The following is a 23,157-nucleotide window of genomic DNA, read 5'->3' as shown; positions in this document are numbered from 1 at the left end:
ACTGAGCCTAAGGCTTTGTTTGTTTGCACTGCAAATCTGAACTGAATACAAATGTTGCTCCCAGTTCAGTTTTGCATCTGTTTGTTTGTGATTATGATCTGGACACCTATCTGATATAAAATTTGTGCTTTGTCTCGTTTGCACTCGTTGGCAGTGCAAAAAATTTCCACCATCTTCTACCTTAATTTTCTCTCATATAAAATGGGGACCACATCATCTTGCTTATTACATCACTCCCAAACAAATAACCCTCCTACTACCTCTATTCTCTTTCATACAATGTAGGGACTACATCGTTTTACTTCCTATAATCACAAACAAATAAAACAAAGTCAAATCTGAAGTAAAGTAAACCAGGATTTACACTCTACCGTTTTGCACTTCCATGCATTTACACCAATGCAAATGAAATTTGACCTAAAGAAGCCGAAATATATTGTAAGAAGCTGTAAAATGAAATTTGAATACCATAAGAAGCTGAAACACACCAAGGATATCTGTTGGAAGCTACATCCAAAACTTCTTCCAGAAAGGTTTTGAAACAACAATAATAATAACAATGGTCAGGTTGGAAAGCCTAAAAATGCATATGTAGCTATTATACCAGATGGTGGAAACAAAGATGGTGAAGAGAAACCATCTATAGAGCAACCGGCAGTCGTAAAAGCAGAGTTTGAGAGGTATAGAAGGCTCATCAATCTTTTCGAGACTATAGTTACAGCTTCCAGCTCCTCAGGCAACACCTTTTCATCCGCTTTTGCTCACTCAGTATTTGTGATTCTATAAATCATACTACTATGTCAAGTAACCACAAAATCCCTTGGGTTATAGATTCTGGTGCTTCTAACCATATGACCAACATGTCTAACCTATTTTGTTCATATCAACTCTTTTTTTGGCCATGAAAAAAATACCCTTGTTGATGGGTCCCTTACCCCTATCTCAGGCAAGGGGAACATCAGAGCCTCATACTCCCTTGTTTTATCCTTTATTCTTCATGTTCCTGAACTTAACACCAATCTTTTGTCTGTCAATAGTTTAACTAAATCTATGAATTGCAACATAACCTTTTTTCCCTACCCACTATTTTTTCAGTACCTGAACTCTCAAAGGACGATTGGGAGTGGCCATGAGGCAAATGGAATATACTTGTTAGGGGTCATATCATTTACCGGGTATGGGGGGTTACAAATACTCTATTCTTTTTGTTGATGATTTTCCACGCTTTACTTGGATTTACCTCATGTGGTCCCAGGATGAAGTACCAACCGTTGTACAAACGTTTTCATTATCGTTACCAAGTTTAATACTCATATCAAAATATTTTGCTCTGACAATGTTAAGGAATATTTTGGGAAGAATCTTTCATCCTACCTTGACACCTTTTGGATTATTCATCAAAGTTCTTGTTCCTACACTTCACAACAATCATCGAAGGGAGAGGTAGCATGCTCAGATATGTGAGGAAATGGTAAGGTATGACTCTTACTTAAGCAACAAGAAATACAAGATGTATCAAAGGTGTGCAAGGTAGGAATTTTATTCTTAATAAGGCCTGAATCAAACAAAAATTTTAATTTTTCAGAATGTAAATGACCCAAACGTTTATGCCATAAGTCCCAAATATTATTTCTATAACTCAGAAAGGAACTAGAAGTGGAGGAACTGAAATAAACTGATGACGTTGCTGTTTGAGGCTTCTCAAACTCCAATGCAAACAAACAGCTCAACCTGTTCCCCTTCCCTTTCACCTCCCCAGTGTTTCAGTCTTGAATCAAACATCCATCTTGAGAGAAAATGAGAATTGAAAGCTGAACCACTGTAGTCGAAGTAGCAGAGAAGAGGAGAAGAAGAAGAGATGCTGAAAATGTCGAACTGTACTAGCCAGTCGACCAGTTCTTTATTTATAGATGAATATAGTACAAGGTACAAGAAATTACTGGGATGCCCCTGATTAGTGATGGGACACCCAGATGACTTAAATCATTAAACAGGATTAGGCCCATTAACACAAGCCCAGTTACAAGATAAGTTAAACATAAGAATGGGCTAATAAGAACTCTTATCAGCCGAACATCACTCTAACATTCTAACAGTTGCTATGGTCCAGTTTATGGCACCCGCTTCATTTCTAGGGATATCACATTTGTAGAATTTATCCCTTTATTTGGCACTTCTCCCAAGGGAGAGCATTCAGTTGAGCTATTTGCATTGTCCCCAACTGTTCCTCTTCTTGTTCCTATTGAGTCCTCGGTTGAGTTGCTTACTCATGTTGCATCTCTTCCTTTTGGTTCTCCTTCACATGTTCCTGCTCCTCCTCCAGCTCACCCTCCTACTTTTATCTCCCATCCCATTGTTTAGAGGTGGTATCAAAGACAACAACTCAAGCATGAGCAAGTTGTTTCCACTCCTTTAATTAAGCCTCTTGCACCTCCCATCACTAATGAGATGATAGGTCAGCCCTCCTCTGTTCCCACTGATACCTTCCTAGACCTAGACCTTCCTATTGCCCTCACAAAAGGAAAACAGAAGTGTACAGCCCATTACATCTACAAACACCAGTCCTAAAGGCTTCTTTCTCCGACCTATTATTTCCTTCCTAGCCTTTGTTTCTACATAAGCAATCCCTAAACCTGTTCGAAAATCCTTATCCAAATCAGAATGGAGGGATGCTATTATGACTGAGATAGATGCTTTACATAAGAATAATACCTAGGAAATTTTGGATTTGCTAGAGGGGAAGGAACCAATTGGTTGTAAATGGGTATTCACTATTAAGTACCATGCTAATGGCACTACTAAGAGGTTTAAGGCTCGTTTGGTTGCTAAAGGTTACGCTTAGATGTATGGTATTGATTACTTGGCGACCTTTGCTCCTGTGGCTAAAATGATATCAGTTCAGGTTCTGTTATCCTTGGTTGCTAGTTTTGGTTGGGCACTCTATCAATTTGATGCCAAAAATGTCTTCTTAAATGGATCTATATGAGGAGGTTTATATGTCTTTGCCTTTAGGAGAAGATGTGTAAATTGAAGTGATAGCTATGATTATAACCCTAGCAAGTGCACTAGTTATCAAGTAGTATAAAAATATCGTTCCCACGAGGATTTAACAAAATAAGTATTAGAACTACAGCCTTCCCTAATTATTTGGACAATCGAATTTCAGATTTAAGAGTAAAAGCTACTGAAAAACAGAAAAAGAAAACAAGAGCAAGAGTACCAATACTGAAGTATGCAACGATTGACTGAATTCGCTAGGACCTTTGGTCCGCCTAACCATTCCAATGAATAGCAATAGATGAGATTATCCAAGATAATTTGTCATTCCCATAAGCTGAAGTTTTTCCAATTTTATTCAATATTCTTTCTCAAGATATATCAAAACTACTTCTATCAGGTAACCCCTCGACCTCTCGACTAGAGTTCTCAAGATAGAAATGCATTAAGTTCAAGGAAAAACTATTACATTCAGATGAATCATGTGTATATACCCCTATATACCATTCAATTCACACCATGAATTATTTGGTCTGCTATATTAATTCCTCTCTCGATTCATTCACATAAACCTAATCAATTAAGAGATAGTCACTCCTAATAGCATTAAGCAAGATAACTCATAGACTATATGGAAATCACGATCTTGGAAAAATCAGAATAAAAATATATTCATTGTTATGATTAGGCTTTCCACAGCCCTAGCTATAAATAAATCAGTTCATACTAGAGGAAATAAAGCAAACAAGAGGAAAGAAAGAACTCATGGTGTCGCCCTCGGAGCTGAGATTTCCTCTTTTCCTTGCCGCCACCTTCTTCTTGCAGTCTTCTTGCTTGATAGATTGGTTGCTCCTCTCCTTCCTTCCCCCCTCTCTAGTCCGCCCCCCATCCCTTTATATAGCTTAAAGGGGAGGGGGTGGTCTCCAACTCCTTCTTGGAGTTTATCTTTCAAAAATAGAAAGTCCTAGTCTAATCCTACTCTTATCTCTTTATCTAGTGAACTCAGTCTCTTTATCTTTCTAGGATTACATCACAAATTTAAATCTGGTAGGACTCTTCTCAGTTTCTTGTTCTTGCATTCGTATTAGGCTTCCTCTGCGAATTGGGCTGCTGCAAGGCTTTTCTGCAAGTTGGGCTTCAGCTGCGAATTGGGCCTTCCTGCGAATTTGCCCCGACTTCGGGCCCGGATTTGACTTCGATGCAGGCCGAATATGCGAAAGCCCAAAACATGAAAGTTGTAGCTTTCTCTCTTATCTTTCCAGTGAGTCTTGAATCAGCCCAATCGGATCTCAGATACGAGAGTTAGGCCCAGATTACTGAATGGTGCCGAAACTGCGAAAAATCATCCGATTTGCCTTGCTTTCTCCCGATGCCTTCTTTCATGCCCTAAACCATCAATCAAGAAATATGAGTCCAAATAAGTACTAATTCAGTATAAAATACTGAATATTTAGGGATAAAAATATGATAAAATTTATTCTCATCATGAAGAAGTCCCTTTATGGCCTCAAACAGTCTCCTAGGATGTGGTTTGAGATATTTGGGCTGCTCTTGTTACCTTTGGATACACACAGACTCAGTTTGACCATACCCTCTTTGGTAATAGGAGAGACTCTTTGGTGACCTTTCTCATTGTCTATTTGGATGATATTGTGGTTACTAGTGATGATACACAGGAAGTACTTAGCCTAAAGAAGTTTCTTAGCACTGAGTTTGAAATCAAGATTTGGGGGAATTTAGATATTTTTTGGGAATTGAAGTTGCTCAATCCAAGGAAGGCATCTTTATTTCTCAATGCAAGTATGTCCTTGATCTCCTTGTTGAGACTAGAAAACTTGGTGCTAAATCAGCTTCTACACCTATAGACTTAAATCACAAGCTCTTGGCCACTAATGGTGAACTATTGGTTGATAAGGGAGTGTTCTAGAGACTGCTTGGGAAGTTGTTGTATCTCTGTATGACTCGACCCAATATTTCCTATGCAATGAGTATCATTAGCCAGTTCATGCATTCTCCTAGAGACACAATATGGCAACTATTGAGAAGATCTTGTGTTACCTGAAGGGTACTCTAGGGAAGGGTATTCTTTTTGCTAAACATGGACATATAAAACTAGAGGCACACACTTATGCAAATTGGGTCAGATGTATTGATGATAGGAGATCTACCTAAGTTACTGTACTATGGTGGCAGGGAACATTGTTTCATGGAGTAAGTAGCAATCCGTGGTGGTTAGATCTTCTACTAAGGCAAAGTATATGGCAATGGCCAATGGAGTTTCAAAATTATTATGGCTTAGTTCACTTTTGGAGGAACTAGGTATTGATTATGAGAAGCCAATGATGATGTATTGTGACAATCAAGCAGCCATTAACATTGCACATAATCCCGTCCAGCATGATAGAACAAAGCACATTGAGGTTGATAAACATTTTATATGGGGGAGAGTTGCTTCAAGGGAAATTTGCTTGTCATTTATTGCTTCTGAAGAATAGTTAGCTGATATTTTGACGAAAAGAGTTCCAAAAGGAAAGCTAATATATTATATAAGCAATCTGGGCATGATTGACATATATGCTCAGCTTGAGGGGGAGTGTATAGAGACTAGGCCGAATCAGCCCTAGTGTTCTCTTATTTTCTTATTAGATGTTTCTATGTTAATGGGCCTATTAACTATTTTTGCTCCTTTTTATGTTTGCTTATGAGCTAGCCGCCCCATTAAGGGCATTATTGCAATTGTATCATAAAGGTTAAGTTAATAGATGTGATTAGGAGTAAGGGGAGAGATTAGATTGAACTCTCTTCTCCTCCCTTCTTCTTCCATCCGAGAGATTAGATTGAACTCCCTTCTCCTCCCTTCTTCCATCCTCTTCTTCTTCTACTTCTGATTTCTGCTACTTCTTCTTACCTTTAATTTCAGTTCTCTTTTGTTATTTCTTATTGGACTAAATCACATCTCCAATGATTTAACAAAGAAGGTTATGGAAAGCAGTGTCTTATGTTGCTTTAAGATCCTTCTCTAGCTATGTTTGTTGCCTCCACTCTACAGTCGAAGTGTGTTGAAATAGCTGTCGGAATACCTATTCCTTTTGTCATTGGGGCATATGAACTTTTAATCCTCAAGTTCTTCAAAACTCGATGACAAGTTCTTTTGAACTGGGGAAGAATGATGCAGGAGCTGAAGAGTTTTTTTGAATGGGGAATACCATCATTTTATAGTTTTTCTGTGGGTCCAACAATAGGGTCTGATCTATCTAGTGCTTTAGAGTTATTTAATAAGAATTATAAGAGTTATTGAGTCTTTGAATTGAAATAGCATAATAGACTTTTGTTTCTTAGTCCTACTAGGATTTTCTTATGAGTCTATAGTTTTGTTTTAAGTCCTACTAGGATTCATAAGAGTCTACAGTCTATAACTGTGTATGGACGTTTTACACAAGGATTAATAAAGTTTATCAAGTTTTCTTGAGCTTATGCTAATTATGGTGAGTGATTCCTATACTCTAGAGTGATTCTAGGCACCTCATGAGTGATCCTAGGCATTCTCTCTCTATTTTCTTTCTTCTTTAATAAGGCATTACAGCCATCAACGGCCATAAACCTCTGATCAAGGAAGGTCATTCAACATTCTCAAAGAGCTGGAAGTGAGCTGATCCTACATCAGTAGTAAATTGTAAATCACATGGCCCTAGACAATTGTACATCCTTATAATTAATAAAAGTGTCTGGTTACTCACAAAAAAAATCACATGGCCCTAGACAATGGAATGGCAAAGAATGATACAAGGAATCCTTCCAATTTCTATTTTTATTTTGGTGGGGGAGGGGAAGTTGGGGATTAGAGGGCAAGGGATTTGACATACAAGTGTCCTTGTTATGGTCAGATAGGTATACAATAGATCAAAGTAATCCACTTGAGTTGGTCTAGTTCCCTTTAGTATTTACATCTAAAAAGTATAATACTATGAGTCTATGACTACCACATAGCAGCATTCTGTGCAAACCTCACAGTATGGTTTCATACAGAACTACTTTGTAACAAATGCCAGGTTTGATTGGACGGTGACCAAACTTTATGCATTATTAACTCTATGAAAGATAGTTTTTTTTTTTTTTGAGAAAAGATAACAGATTTCATTAGATCAAAAAAAGGGGGAGGGATGTACATGAGGAGATGTACAAAGCCTTGTCAACAAATCAGAAGACAAAGCCCACCACAATGGCAAAGTATGATCACTATACAAAAAATCCCTTCCCAGCCCAGATTTAGCTAGATTATCAGCCACATGATTTAATTCTCTAGGAATCCATCTGAAGCTTCATTGTAAGTAGGAGGTCAGCTCCCTGATTTCTAACAGCAAATGAGATAGTTTCCACGGGTCCAAAGTCTGTCCTGAAGCCCAGCTTGTAACATTCCTTGAATCTCCTTCGACTGCAATGAGACAGAACTGATGAGATTGGCAATTCTGAGGCCCTCCAAGAGGGCCCTAGCCTCTACTTCTGACGCATCAGCTGCCTTTGCAGGGCCACTAAAGGCCCAAGTCACATCTCCATTCACTCTTCTGATCAAGCCTCCTATTCCAGCATTTGGGCTGTTCTCTGCAGACCTCCTAAAGCTGCCATCAAAATTCAGAATGAGTTCACAATCTTGTCTTGGGGTCATTTTCAGGGGAGGCTGAGGATGAAAAGGAGAGGTTGACAGAAGGGCTGTCCAATCTCTTTGAATGTCATTCCGACTGATGCCCTCAAACACTTTACTATTCACCATCCAGCTGCTAATGCTGGCTAGGATACGATCTCTAAGAGTCTCCGAGGAGTAACTCTCATCAAATAATCTCCTATTTCTTTCCTCCCAGATATTCCACAAAATGGCATGTACAATTACTTTCCAGAAACAGTTCTCTCTCTTGCCCGAAGTCAACTTTAGACCTTGCCAAGAGTTGATAAACTCTATGACAGAGTTTGGGGGAGTCCAGTTAAGCCTGCCCCTGGCTGCTGAATCAAGGAAGAACTGCCAAAGACTTCTGGCAACAATACAGTTAAAGAAAAGGTATCCAATAGATTCTCCATCCTTATAGCACATCAAACAGACTGAAGGAGAGATATAGTGGTTTCCTTGAAATCTCTTTTGGAGGTTGTCATAGGTATTCAGCTTTGAGCAAGAAGCCTCCCAGACGATAAAAGAGACTAGGGGGAACTGTGGGGAGCCAAATCTTTTTGCCCGGAAAGGTGGGGTGGTGGTTAAGTGCTGAAAGAAGGAAGAGGTAGTGAAGGAACCATGTGGAGTTAAGGACCAAATAAGTTTGTCCTCAGTGGAGGGTGAGATCAAAACTTCTGAGAGAAGGGAGAGTAAGGAGGTTCTGTAATATGATGGGAATAAGCTTGTCCTCATGATTCTATATTTTCTTCTGAAAATCCTTGAATTCCATTTTAACTTATGGTTTTTGACGGGAATAAAATTTACCTTGTATAATGGCTTTTAGTCATTTCATCAGCTTCTGTAATATGATGCATTAGAAAATAAGTTCCGTCTCCTGTATTAGTGCTATATGTATGATATTTTGGTTTATGGATTACCTTTTGTAATGCATGGATTGTATGATCTGCTTCTCAACTACATGGATTTGGCATATTTTTTTGGCAGGATATTGGATTTAGTGTGGAATATATTAATCCATCGGGAGAAAAAACTGTAAGTGGCTCTGCACAATATGTCAGTACCATATGTTCCACCTTTAACTCAACACTTTATGTTTGCCTTAATCATTTTTCTGGCTTGTAGAACTCTTGGTTTTGCATTAATCTTCATGCTATACGGTAAGTTATGCCATTTGCATAATAACTCCTCTTGTCGTGCTTATTTCTTTGCATTGGTTTGTTATCCTACAGATGATCTTACCCTACAGACGTTATGAATCTGACCAAGTGAGTGAGTGCTTTTATGTTGCCAATTAGTGATTACTCCACTATGCCATGTTGGTCCTAAATTGTCACTGTGGATTACCTTAACAGGGTAACTTCTGCACATGTATGGCTGGATGCTACAAACTCATCTGGGATAATTCCTATTCAACCTTCTTCAAAAAGGTAGGGAAACATAAAACATGGCATGTGATTGTGCATTTGTGCATATTTCTTTTCATATTCGGTGTTACGAGAAAATCCTTCAATGTAGGACTGATGTGTTCCATGGCTGGACTAATAACAAATTTGAGGGAAATTGAAAAATAAGTGATGATGGAGGGGATAGAGAGAGGTCTAGAGGACAGGGTATTAGGGTTTGTCTAGGGTATGTTGCTGTATGAAGTGAATAGATTCTAGAGAAAGAAAACAAAGAAATTTCAATGTCTCAAGATTGATATGGAATTTCTTCAAGCCGTTTGAAAGGGTTTTTAGTGAAAATTTGTGAAAACCATTTTAATGGGATGAAAAAAGACCCCTTAGATATGGGGGGGGGGAGGGGCTGAATCAGTATCACAAGGTTTGATAGGGAAGATTTAGAGAGACAAGTTTCTCTCTCTAGGCAGGTGTATGAATGTTGAGAATTGAAGGGAATAGAGAAGAGAATTACCAGGGATCAATTTCAGTCCTTTAATTGATGTTGAATGATGGTTTCTGATGCCTTTTCCAAGGTATTTGATTGCTGTGAGTGGTTGAGCTCAAACTTTGAGAGGTAAGAGGAAAGAGAGAGAAATAAAAGCCTAGGAATCACTCCTAGTGTTCTTAGAATCACTCTAGGGCTGTGGGAATCACTCACAAGTCACACAAGCAGAAAATAAAGTTCAATATTCATTTTCCACATGTTGTAGCTTTTCACATATATAGACTGTCTCTATGGTCAACCAAACTACTTTTTTTAAATACCAAAAAAACTACTTTTTTAAAGCGGTAAAGTATTATTTATTAAAAGAGGAAGTATACAAGGCATCAAGTATTAAAGTATTGGTATCAAGTATTGTATCGGATAACTCACATACGGATACAGATATGGATTCGCTTTGGAAATGCATAGATACAAACAAAAAGTATGGAGACACTTGGATACGCTAGGGAAATGCATACAAATTCCATCTATATTAATAACACCAAATTGAATGTCTAAATAGCCACAAATAATGTATAAATAAATATAAAATGTATATTTTTATAATATATATGACATACATTACAATTAGTATAGCGGAATGCATATATATCATACAATTTTATTGATAATGCATCAATCAAGAGTCCAAGACACATTATATAGATTTTTACAAATTAAAACATGCGCAAAGCCATTATTATTTTATTTTCTATTAAAATCCAAGGTGCAAAACATATGCAACTATTATATTTGAATTATTATATAAATTATTTTTTATTTTACTATTTTTAATTTTTAACATTAACAAAAAAAGTCAACTAATAAATTAATTCTCAAATGGTTGGTAAACAATGCTTTTATTTTTGTGAAAAATAAATATGTTATTATAAATGTAAACTAAAATATCAATTAATAATTTATAAAAATATATAATCTGAAAATATATCAAATCTATTAAACTTTAGATTTAGAAGATACATCTAATATGTAAATTCATAATTTTTAATTACTAAAATAATTATTTCATTAGTAATATTTTTATTTCTATAAATTTTCTAAAATAAAAAATCATTTTTTGATATAAATGTAGCTTAGTGGATTTTATGGATTCAATTTATATTATATTCTTGAATATTTTATAAACTATATGTTTATTTTTGTAAAGAATAAATGCATTGTTATTTAATAAAAATTTAAATATTAATTAATAATTTATACAAATTTTCAGATACATATCATATTGCAAATGTATAAATTATAAGTACTAAAATAATTATTCTTTTATTAATATTTTTATTTATATGAATTTCTTGAGATTAAAAATCATTTTTATATAAATGTGGATTTGATAAATTATTTATTCCATTAGTTTATAAAATACTAATTTTGAATATTATTCTTTTTAATTTGTAGTTGAAGTTGTTGGATATAGATATATATTATTTGTTTAGATTCTATGTGAAGTGTGGGCATTGAAATTAATAAAAGTTAATTTATTTCAGTTATTAGCACAAAATGAAAAGTGGCTTAGTGGTTAATGGCGCATTTAAGTCTAGGTGTGTAGGCAACTTATGTTCAAATTACACCAATTCCACTTAAATAGAGACTATTGTGTGGGCAATGTGTGCTCAAATCACACCAATTCCACTTAAAGAGAGACTATGAAACACATTTGTTGCTGAATTAGAGTTCGATAAGCCTCTGTATCAGTACATATCAGACCATAACACCTCCAGTCATAGTGTATCCTGTACCAGTACTGTCCAATACCAATATGATATGTCCGATACAGAATCATCTTATCAATATTTTAAACCTTGCAAGGCATATACAAAGAGAAGCAAGCATAAAAGCCTAGACCAAACCTCAAAAGAGGCCTAGACCCAATCCCAAGGTGAAACATGCCTAGGCCCAAAAACAGAAAAGAGCAGAGAAACTAAAACCAAAACCTCAAAAAAGGCCTAGACCAAACCCCACTTAAAAACAAGACTAGGCCCAGCTTGAAAAACCACAAAACAAAAACCCAAAAAGCAGAATTAGACCGGAAACAAAAGAGGATCCACAAAAGACCCTCACAAATTAACCAGAGACCACCAGTCTTGCTCAAATCTCTTCTACCTCTCCCTCTGGTGCATTACAAGCCTCTAGAGCCGATGCTTTGTGAGCCTCTGGAGTTGGGTTTGGCTACCACCAAGTCATAAAAATCCACAAGATTGTTGGATCTTCTGCAACCTGAAAGGTAATCCAAACTGCTAGTGGACCAATCTGAGCCATGAATGTCTGAGACTCTGAATCAGAGTCATCTTCTGAGCTAGAGCTCTGTGCTACCATCAGTGCACTTTCCTCATATCTCAACCACTCGCAGACCTGCTCCTCTTGACCATCAGCAAAAGTCACCCCAAGAAATTTGTCAAAGCTAATTGCTTGATCAACACAACAATCTAAGCTGTTAGGATGCGGAGAGGAACACCCTGCCAAAATAGATGGGCCCAATCAGACTCAGAGGGGTTAGTAGAAATCGGTGACCAAAACAGAGGAGATACAACCAATTCAAACCCCAGCACCTTCTCTCCAAACATTGCTAGGTCCATTAATGGATATGAACCTATGCCAGATCATTGCAACCTGGGTGACTGAGGTTCAAATCTTGAAAACAATTTCTGTGCAGGGGTAAGGCTGCATATATCTTATCTGTCCCTCTCCAGACCCTGCATTGGCGAGAGCCTTGTACACTGGGCTGCCCTTTAACCTTAGTCACACCATATCTAGTGGGACCAACCCTTGGGAAAGCAACGAAGGCTTTGCTTGATTTTTGAAGGCCACACACCACATACAACTCCACCCAAATTTCAGTAGGATGTCTTGGTGAAAAGGCCACACTGGGTTCACTATGACTAGGTGAGACAGGTTCGCATCTGGGCAAAAACCACCCTTAGGCTTCTCCATCCTTGCCCGCTTAAAAGAAAATTTGGGCACCTGTTCAAAATTTGAACAGTGCATCCTCAAATCATATTCTTGAGGATCTGGGGAAAAACCACCCCTAGGCTTCTCCATCCTTGCCTGCTTAAAAGAAAATTTGTGTGCCTGTTCAAAATTTGAACAGTGCATCCTCACGTCATATTCTTGAGGAGAAACAGGAACCAGAGGGATTAACTGGAGTTCTGATGATGACACAGGAGCTGGAGGCCAAGCATCAGTCATCGTATCGACCACACCATCTCCTTCAACTGGACACAAAAGCTGGCCCTTTCTCTTTCACCTGTGGAGTCTCTTGGAAAAACAGCCACCACGAGTTACCACAACAGGCCATTGATCGCCAGAGCCAACCACTGCTCCTGAAAGAGAAAACCACCTCCCAGAGGATCGGCCGAGCTGAATCTTCCCTCCTAAATTAGAAAAACTAAAAATTACAATTCTGCAACTCATTAACCATCTTAAGGAAAACTAAATCCCTTATCTGGACCTATGACTGGCTGTGTAAGGCACACATTGGCAGAGATTAAATGATGAGAAAGCATAGTTGAGTTGTATTTGGTTTTGAAGTGGTGAGATCTTGATTTATGATGACTATGCAGTAGGTCAGCTCTGAGAACCCATATGCAAGAGAGAGAGAGAGAACTTGCAATAGTCCTAGGAAAAAATAAGGGTAAATTACAAAGACCCCCCTTGTACTATGGGGTCAGTGACAAAGTAAGACCCCCTGAACTTTAGCCGTTAGACAAAGACCCCCTTGGCCATTAAGTCAGATGACGGAAAGCATTAAATTACCAAAATACCCCACTAAACTTTTTCTATTTTCTTTTTCTTGCCCTCTTTCTCTTAAAACCTATTTAACCTAGGAAATGGATATCTGGTCCTGCAGAGTGATCAAGTCTTCTAATTCATCCTTTTTCCCATCTTCATCATAAAAGGGGTCCCCTTTATTCCGTTAATGTTCTCCATTGAATGTTTCAAAACCGTTGTTTTTATTGTAGCCATTTCTCCTAACTTCAATGGAGAAGACAATGAACAGTATAAAAAGGGTAGTTTGGAGATTTAAAAAACTTTAAAGTCGGATGAAAATTTTTTTGAAGTTAACTGACAAAACGTTAACAGAAGGGGGTCTTTGTCTAACGGCTAAAGTTCAGGGCGGTCTTTGTCACAAGAAGTACAGGGGGGACTTTGTCACTGACCTCATGGTACAAGGGGGGGTCTTTGTAATTTACCCAAAAAATAATGAAAAAGAAAGAACTCACTATTGCTAATTTCTTTTTGTCCTTACATTACTATTGATTTGTCCTCTTTGGGACAGGTTCTTTGTTACAAAGTGGACTGTATACCTCCCGTTGCAGACCCAACAGAGTAGAGGTATGTTAGGAGCTTCTCTTTGGACAGTGCGCGTACAACCTTTATCCGAGTCATGGTTCCTGATGAATCCTGCCACAATCATTTTATTTGTATCATTATGTTTTTTTTTTCCTTTTGCTTTCTTTTCTGCACTCCCATCTTGGTACTGGTTGAGTTATATTGGTCATCGGGATAGTTTGTGAATAATGTACTGTATTCTGTATTTGGTGTACCTGAAATCCTTTGGAATACTTAATTCAACAAAGCCTTGACTCAACTACGTGGAATTATTGATATCTATTTGAAACAGCATATATTATATGGTGAAACACAATTTACGAAAACGGTTTGGCAGTAATAAAAAATGCCATTAGATCATTGTGTTTTGTATATTGAAATGGATGCTCTCTAGGCATATCTTGGAGCAAAAGTTGGAATTTAAAAAAAAATATATATATATATATATATATATATATATATATATATATATATATATATAGATGTTGGGATTCAAACATGAGGCACCCAAATGAAAAAAAAAAAAAAAAGATTCTTCCACTAAATTAAATTTGTCAAAATTATCTGGGCTTTAATTTCTAACAACCGTAAATTAAATAATTAATTAATCGACGTTTTCTTATTAATATTATAACAACCGTAAATTTAAAAAAAAATAAAATAATTAATTAATCGTTGAAATTTGTTATTTCTCACTAAACCATATTTTAATTCTTTTTTTCCAATGCTTTGTTGGCATATCCCAATAGTTTACAATTCACATGAATTATGAAAACATGTATTCTCGTGTGTATTAGTGTATATATCTTATTTGTAATCATTTTTAGACTTATTATGTATTTATGGGATTCATTTGAATTTTACTGACATATTCATGTCTTCATTTTTCACCATATCCAAAGCACATCTGGATATGTCTCCTAAAGTTGTATTTTTTTGATACTCTGCATTTCTAATACTTAAAACCTTAATTACCAAAAGGCAAAACAGTAAAATTCAGTTCAAACACTTTAATTTATGTTATCAAACAGCAATCTTCTACGCATCTGCCTCTCCAATGAAGACCCCTCCCCTAGTTGTATACAAACTTCTTTCTAGTAGGTTCTAGTTGCCTTCTTTACCTCTTCCATCATGATCTTCCCTATTAAGACCTTTTTTTTTAATTTTACAAAGGATTTTGGTTCCAACACCTCTACTCTCAAACATGAACATGAGGTCTCCCATTTCCACCAACCATCAAATAACCCTTGCTAAAGAACTTGTATTTATCTGCCCATTTTGGAGCCCTCGACCATGACCCAAGGTTCAAGGTAATTTCCACCAACACATCGCCGTACAATATGTATCAGTTATTGAACCCACCAATATTTATCTGCCCATACGAGTCTTGTCAAGTTGTCATTATCCAAATGACCATAAAATTAGGATATTCTCTGCTTTCTCATGATCCAAATGACCATAAAATTAGGATATTTTCATACTAATAAGAATACCACTGGCTTTTCCCCCATCTTGTAGACAATTATACTAGTTCCCAAGGGCTTTTTTTTTGTTAAAAAGTTTCAAAGGGTCTAGTAATACTACTATAGTACTATTACCCTTACCCTCGAGAATCTACCCTATTTGGTTGGTATTCATCTTTCTCTTACACTGTGTTTGATTTGAAAGAAAAAGTAAGAAAAGGCATAGGTTTTCCTAGTTTTTTTTTTTACTAAATACAGCCTTAGGCTATGTTTGATTTGAAAGTAAAAGTAAGGAAAGGAAGGGAAATATAAGGAAACCTTTACAAACCTTGTATAAGTTTCCCTGCTTTTTCCTTCCTTTCCCTACTTTTTCCTTCAAACCAAGCACAGCCTTAGTGTTAATTGGCTCTTTCAGCGTCTCACACAAGAATATCCCAATCTCCATCGTCATGCATTCCACTATCAATCCCATGGTATTCAACTGAAAAAACCAAAGCGGACAGGATGATGTCTATTGTCCAACATCCACCTCCTAAAGCTCCACTACCGTATGCGTGTTAATTGGTACATCCACCATAACTTTCCTGAAAAAATAGATTATACAGTTAGGGGTGTCAATTGGACTGGATTTGGTCCAATTCGGTCCAGGTCCAATCCAGTCCAATGAATATTTTGGACTGATCCAGAGACTGTCCAATCTGTTAAAATTCCTGTTAATTTAGATTGGTTTCAACTCAAACCTGGTCCATTGAGACCAATATTCTTAATTCTTATCTTCTATCAATGGATCAGATATTGGCTCAATCCAATATAAATTCATTATGGATGGATCAGGTCCAATCCAATATGTCATATTGGTCCGTCCAATCCATCCAAATTCATTATGTCTTATTGGTCCATCCAATAAAAGTGTTTTCGTAAAAGTATTTTCATAGAGTGCTTTTGTAAAAGTACTTTTATCAAAGTTCTTTCATGTAAAAGTACTTACGTAAAAGTGTTTTCATAAAAGTCATTTCATAAAATTACTATATAAAGTACTTAGTAGTCTCTTAAAAAAAGGGTTTTCCATTTCACCCAACTCCTTCCTTACAATCTCCCTACATTATTACATTTATAGCAATTCATTCCTTACGTTGTTTTTGGTTGCAATGCAAATAAATTTGTACTGATGCAAAACTATGGCAGTGTAAATGATTTGAATGTAAATTCTGACCTATTTTTGTTTGAAATTTTAACTTATTTTGTTTGATCGCAATACAAATGAAGTAAATTAAGACATGAAGCAAAATAAAATAAAACCCAAAATAAAATTAAACGAGAATTTGCATTTTTTTTCATTTGCACTCCCATGACTTTGTACTAGTGCAAATAAAATTGCACTACAACCAAACATGGCCTAAGTCTCAGTTTGGAAAGGGTACAAATACAAATATGTACATTACAAATACATACAAAACAATATAAAATGCAAGGTTTTGCACTCTATATATTTGTATTTGTACTCCTTCCAAACTAAGCCTAAAACTATGTACTTTGTACTCAATTTGGAAGGGGTACAAATACAAATATGTAGGGTGCAAAACGATGTACTTTGTATGTATTTGTACTATACATCAAAGTTCAAAATATCGATATAACCTGATATGCTAGTAGGGGTGTATCGGGCTATATCTTGGCTTGCTCTTCTTTTTTTTTAAGTTTTCTTTCTTTGAAACTTGTTCGGGGGGGTCAGTTTAAGGCTTATTTACCCCGTAAAATAGGTGGAACCCTAAAACACCTTGTGTAGTGGCATATCGAAGGGGCCCCGATATGATATGTATTAGCCAATACGCCCCAACACATGATGAAATTTTAATCTATGTTGTTGTTGTACATATTTGTATTTGTACTCCTTCCAAACTGAGCCCAAAAGAAAATTTCTTCAGGCTAAGTTTAGAAAGAGTTTAGTGGTTCCATCGCATTCGCATTCTCATTTCTTAAGGCTAATTTTAATCTCATTTCTCGTTGCGTTCCCGAATGCATCTCTGCATTTAGCGGTTCCATTGCATTCGCAAAGTGCTCGATAGGGCAAACCTGAATCACCATTTAATTTTCCTTCGAAACAAGTCTAGTCCTACCAACAACCCTCAACCCACTCTTAACCGTTCAAATCCCCAAAAGCTTTCACCTTACAGGAAGACTGAAAGTCATAGGACATGGACAACCCTCAAAGAGAGATCCCAGTCTTCCCAGACGAAGAAGAAATCAAGGAAAGGCAATAGAGGATCGAAGAAAAATGCAAGAAAGCAATCTACGCAAAGGTTATTACGGACAAGCAAATGAATGCTTTCGGTGTACTGCAGAAGGTTAAAAATTTCTGGCCTGCATGCAAGTATGAAGTCAAATGGTTAAAAGAGGAGATTCTGTGGGATCTCTTTCAAAAAGAAAGTAGATATGGAGTCCTTCATGATGCAAGAGCCCTGGCTAATTCAGGGATACCCTTTACTGTTACAGTAATGGGAACAAAATGTTATCCCAAGAGCCCTACCCTTCTCAGTGCTCAAGATCTTTATCTGCATAGTAGATGCACCAATGGAAAAGTGATTCTGGTCCTAGGGTGCCAAAATGGTTAGTATTGCAGGTGCGCCACTACAAGAGGAAAACGGGGAGTCAGAAACTGAAGATGAAGAACCACGGTGGGAGAAAATTTTCAGAATATGAGTTCTATTAGATATAAGGAAACACCTAGCACTAGGGAACTAGGACAAGGATGATAATGGGGTTCCATTTCCAATACGAAAAACTTCCCATTTTTTGCAAGCACTACGGGATCATTGGACACCGAGAAACCACATGCACATGCATCTCTGATGAGCAAGCCATGGATCCACTCAAATTCGAGAATCGTTACAAGATGATGTGGAGGAAAAAATATTCTATACAATGCGTAGCGGGCTGACATGGCAATTGAGCTGGTTTTGGGGAAAAAAGAAAGTCTTCAGGCATTATTATTAAGGAAATTCAAAATGAAGACCCGCCATCAATAGATGGAACGGGTTTAGCAGGACAGCGGGCCAGGCAAGCCTAACCGGAAAACCCATACAGGACCATTGAAGACCGCAGCCTCTTCAGACAAAACTTGAGCCCCCTTCCGAAATTCAACTTCACTCGGGATCGTGTGAGTCTCGAAAGCACCCTCAAACCTGACCGGAGAAGCCAAGGAGGAACTCTGACAGTCATGGAAGAGGAGCAGTTAAAAGATAACCAACTAGAAGAAATGGAGATTGAAGAGGAGGAAACTCTAGGCGATGGGGAAACCATGGCAAAGAACATGGTAAATACGCAGGAAGAGGTACCTCTTTCTCTAATCAATCCTCTATCATGCTATGATGCTAGATCTTATTTTCCTGTTATCATCGATGATTTTAGTACTCAAGTCCCTACAAAGAAAACAATGCGGTACCAAAATTGGAAGTTTAGAAAGAAATAACAGAGTGAAAACTCACTCCCTTTTATTGGGAAAGTTCTCCATCCAATGATGAAATTGACTAAGTACCAAATAAATGTTACTCAGATGCGTCAAAAACATTGATTGCATCCAAAAGAAGAAATGTCAAAAAATCAAAAAATAAAACCCCTCAACAACCTAGTCTAGGAGAATCTCTTCAACTACCCAGAGGATGCGAACCAATTAAGGGGGTACAAAAAATGGATTACCTTGGTAGGTCATGTGAGGTTTCCAACAAGCGGGCTTTTCTCCCGACACAAATACCAAGCAAAGGGAATCCAAAAACAATTTCTCAATAAGTGGGTTGAGGGGTCTGTCCTAGATCAGACCCCAGGGGCAAAATGAAAATTTTAAGCTGGAATTGTCAAGGGATTGGGTCTCCACAGACAATTCAGGCTTTAAAGGAGACCACCAGAAGAACAAACCCAAATGTAATTTTTCTAATGGAGATGAAGCAATCTCTTCTAAATTGTAGGAAAAAATTTGTATTCCTAAAAACCTAGCAATGTTGGGGATGTGATGCAATGGGCCTAAAAGGGGGTTTAGCTCTCTTCTGGAAAGAAGGTTTTATCCAAAAATTTATTTATGCTAATAACAATATCATTCACTTGGAGATTTGTAGTGAAGGAAATAAAAATTGGTACTGCTCCATATATGGTGAACCTAAAAAACATAAGAGAAAAGTTTTCCACCAGAAGCGGAGAACCCTAGCAGGTTATGTGAATGGAGCTTGGATGTGTTGTGGAGAACTTAACATGACTTTCAATAAGCAAGAAAAGAAAGGAGGGAGACCCTCCAACATGAGAGTTTTAATTTCAAATAAAAAGGGAAGGAAAAGGAAAAATAGAAGCTAAACTAGACAGAGCAGTGAGCAACCAAAGATGGCAAGACATGTTCCCTGAAGCCCATACCAATACCTTGGTTAGCCAAGGTTCTGATCACTACCCAATCCTAGTATACACAGAAAGGAGTCTAAGAAACATAAGGAGACCTTTTAGAATTGAGCAAATGTGGCTAACCCATGAGAATTCAAGGAAATTGTCCAAGCTATTTGGATAGAAAAACAAGATGGGTTAGCACAAGATAACCTCCAAACCAACTTGACAAATCTTCAGGAGGGTCTCAGATTGTGGAACAAGAAAATCTTTGGAAATGTCCAAAGCAAAATTGGACAATTGAAACTAGAATTGGAATGGATCTAAACAAAGGCACTTCCAGGGATGAAATCAAAATCAAAACAATGGAGGCAAACCTTGAAGTTTGGATCAAGAGAGAAGAGCAAACCAGAAATCTAGAATCAGGTGGCTTAAGGATGGGCACAAGAACACAAAGTTTTTCCATGCTCAGACCATGAGAAGAAGGAACAAGAATAGGACACTTTGCCTAGAGAATGAGTCAGGAGTTTGGATTGATAACCAAGAGGGGATTGAAAAGATTCTGAATCAGTATTTTGAAAAAAAAATTCAAACCAGTAGGGCACAAGACACTGAGGAAATCCTTAGAAACATGAGTAGAAAATTATCAGTCAAGGAAAGCAATTGGTTGGAAAAGATGGTAGAAGAAGAAGAAATCAAGGAAGCCCTATTCCAAATGGCCCCGCTACAAGCCCCGAGACCAAATGGCTTTCAAAATATCTTCTTTCAGAAACAATGGGATGTGGTTGGGCAAGACCTTTGCAAGGCAGTACAGGAATTCTTTACCACTTCCCATTTAAATAGAGAGATTAACAAAACCTTCATAGCCTTAATTTCTAAAGTTAAACAGCCCACTAAAGCCTCCCATTTCAGATCCATCAGCCTATGCAACACAACCTACAAGGTTATAGCAAAAGTTCTTGTGAACAGGGTCAAACCTTTCCTCCACAAAATTTTCAGTGAAAATCAGAGTGCTTTTATTCCAAATAGGCAAATCCATGATAACATTCTTATAGCTCATGAAATCATAGACTTTATGAGGAAAACAAGGGGTGAGAAAGCATGCATGGCCTTAAAATTGGATATGAGCAAAGCCTATGATAGAGTGGAATGGAGCTTCTTAAAGAGTGTCCTGCAAAAATTGGGCTTTGGTAACAAATGGATCTCTTAGGTACTAAAATGCGTCTCTACAGTCTCCTATCAAGTCCTTTTAAATGGTGCCCCTTGTAGATTTTTTATACTTGAAAGAGGAATAAGACAAGGAGATCCCTTGTCTCCATACCTCTTCTTTTTTGTATCTGAAGCACTATCCAGTCAACTCCACCACCTTGTTTTACAAAAAAAGATTTCAGGTGTAAAACTAAACAGAAACTGCCCAATAATATCCCACTTATTTTTTGCAAATGACAGTTATCTCTTCACAAAGGTAAACCCAATTGACAGTCAAAACCTGGTGGATGTAGTCAAACTTTATGAAAGGGCTTCTGGGCAACAAGTAAATTTCTCCAAATCTGAAATTTTTTTTAGTAGAAACCTTCATCCAAAGTTCCAGAAGCTGCTAGCCAAAAGTTTAAAAATCAAAAGGGTTAACCATCATGGAATCTACTTAGGTTCGCCTACTGCTATTGGAAGATCAAAAAAAGATTTGTTCAATCATCTAATTAGGAGAATTCAGACCAAAACTTCAAAATGGAATGAACTTCTCCTATCAAATGGAGGGAAAGAAGTTATCCTGAAAGCAGTAGTAGCGGCAATCCCAAATTATTCCATTTCCTGCTTCTTTCTTCCTAAAGCTATATGTCATGAAATGGAAAAATCCCAGAGGAGATTCTGGTGGGGATCTCAAGACACTCATAACAAAATGAACTAGGTTAGCTGGGACAAAATTTGTAGAAACAAAAATGAGGGTGGATTAGGTTTCAGAGATCCCTTCAGCTTCAACAAAGCTCTACTAGCAAAACAAGCTTGAAGACTTTGTACAGAAGATGAAAACCTTTGGTGTAAGGTCATAAGAGCAAAATACATAAAAAGCAAAAACTTTCTAACAAACAACTTCCAGAAAAAAGGATCTTGGGATTGGCAGAGCATCCTTGTAGGTAGGGAAATACTAAAACTTGGAGCCCTTTGGGAAGTTAATACAGGGGAAAGCATAAAGATATGGGGAGATCCTTGTCTAAAGGATTCCCCAAATTTCATATTGACAGGCCCGAGCCCTGATAATAATGGCCCTATTTGGGTCAAAGACATCATTGATCAGGACAGAAGATGTTGGAATTCAAACAACACTTCACAAAGAAATTGAAGATCTGATAAAAAATATTCCCTTAGCCTCTTGTAACTAGGAAGATAGATTGATATGGAAGGGAAGCAAAAATGGCTATTTCTCAGTCAAATTAGCTTATTATCTTGCCCATAGGGAAAGATCTGATTCCCAATATAAAAATCCAGTGAATGGTAGAATACATCTTGATAAGATGTCAAATTTGCCTTGGAAGGAGGTCTAGAGGTTAAAAATTGATCCCAAAATCAAAATTTTCATCTGGAAATGTCTTGGGAATGCGATAGCGGTTAAAAAGAACCTAGAAAGGAGGAAAATGGTCCAATCAAGTCTATGTCCAATATGCTCCAAAGAACCTGAGACCTTAATCTATGCATTGTTCCATTGTGATCATGCTAGATTGATGTGGTTTGCCTCTTGTTTTGGTTATAACTCAGACACCGCACCAAATGACTTTAGAGTTTGGTTTAACTCTTGGATAAACAAGTGTAATCAACTGAAAGACAAAAAATATGAACTCCTCAGCTGAAAATGTAGAAATAGATATATCTTTGAAAATGAAAATCCAAATCCACACTCATCAATTATCTCTTTCAACAGGGCTTGGAAGGAGAGGAGGATGACTTTGCTAAAAAAATGGCAAGATACTTTGCCAACGTCTAAAGAAGATAGCTCTCTTTTTGTAGAAGCCTCCATCCGGTACTATTCTAAAAATAAACGTGGATGGCACTTTTGTGAATGCTAGGAAGGCTGGTTTTGGAGTCGTTATCAAAGACAACCTGGGTTGCTACAAAGCTCTGTGTTTTGGCCCTACTTCAGCTCAGTCTCCTCTTCAAGCTGAAGCTTTTACTTACCTCAAAGGAATCCTTCTTGCAAAAAGCTTAAAGAGAGGCCCTTTTGTGATCGAAAATGACAACAAATTGTTGATGCAACACTAGCCTCTAAAGACCTAAGAGGATCTCAGGATGCTTTCTTTTTCTGTAAAGACATTTCAGATTCTTGTAAAAATTTAGATCTTTCTTTCTCCTTCTCGGGTAGGGAAAGCAATTCCCTTGCCCATGAACTGGCAAAAAGAGGCCTCTCAGAAG

General features: G+C 37.3%; 1 protein-coding gene across 3 annotated transcripts in view; it reads left to right on the top strand.

Annotated features, from left to right (window-relative positions):
* Positions 1-14,186, top strand: part of LOC104612935 (retinal-binding protein) — a 152,800-nt gene extending 138,614 nt beyond the window's left edge. The window contains exons 12-15 of one of the 3 annotated variants that reach the window (XM_010280593.3): positions 8,642-8,689; positions 8,887-8,922; positions 9,010-9,084; positions 13,875-14,186. In XM_010280593.3, coding sequence (XP_010278895.1) covers positions 8,642-8,689; positions 8,887-8,922; positions 9,010-9,084; positions 13,875-13,928 — 213 coding nt within the window. In that variant the 3' untranslated portion in view covers positions 13,929-14,186. Of the gene's footprint in view, positions 1-8,641; positions 8,690-8,886; positions 8,923-9,009; positions 9,085-12,759; positions 13,119-13,874 lie in introns of those variants that run through there. The other 2 variants (XM_088887375.1, XM_088887374.1) reach the window with 2 other exon arrangements.
* Positions 14,187-23,157: the final 8,971 nt, after the last annotated feature.

Source organism: Nelumbo nucifera, chromosome 5 (genome assembly GCF_055504915.1).
Source record: "Nelumbo nucifera cultivar China Antique chromosome 5, China Antique-T2T, whole genome shotgun sequence".
Lineage (NCBI taxonomy): Eukaryota > Viridiplantae > Streptophyta > Magnoliopsida > Proteales > Nelumbonaceae > Nelumbo > Nelumbo nucifera.
The sequence above is the reverse complement of the archived record's forward strand: the minus strand, read 5'-3'. Positions and strand labels throughout refer to the sequence as shown.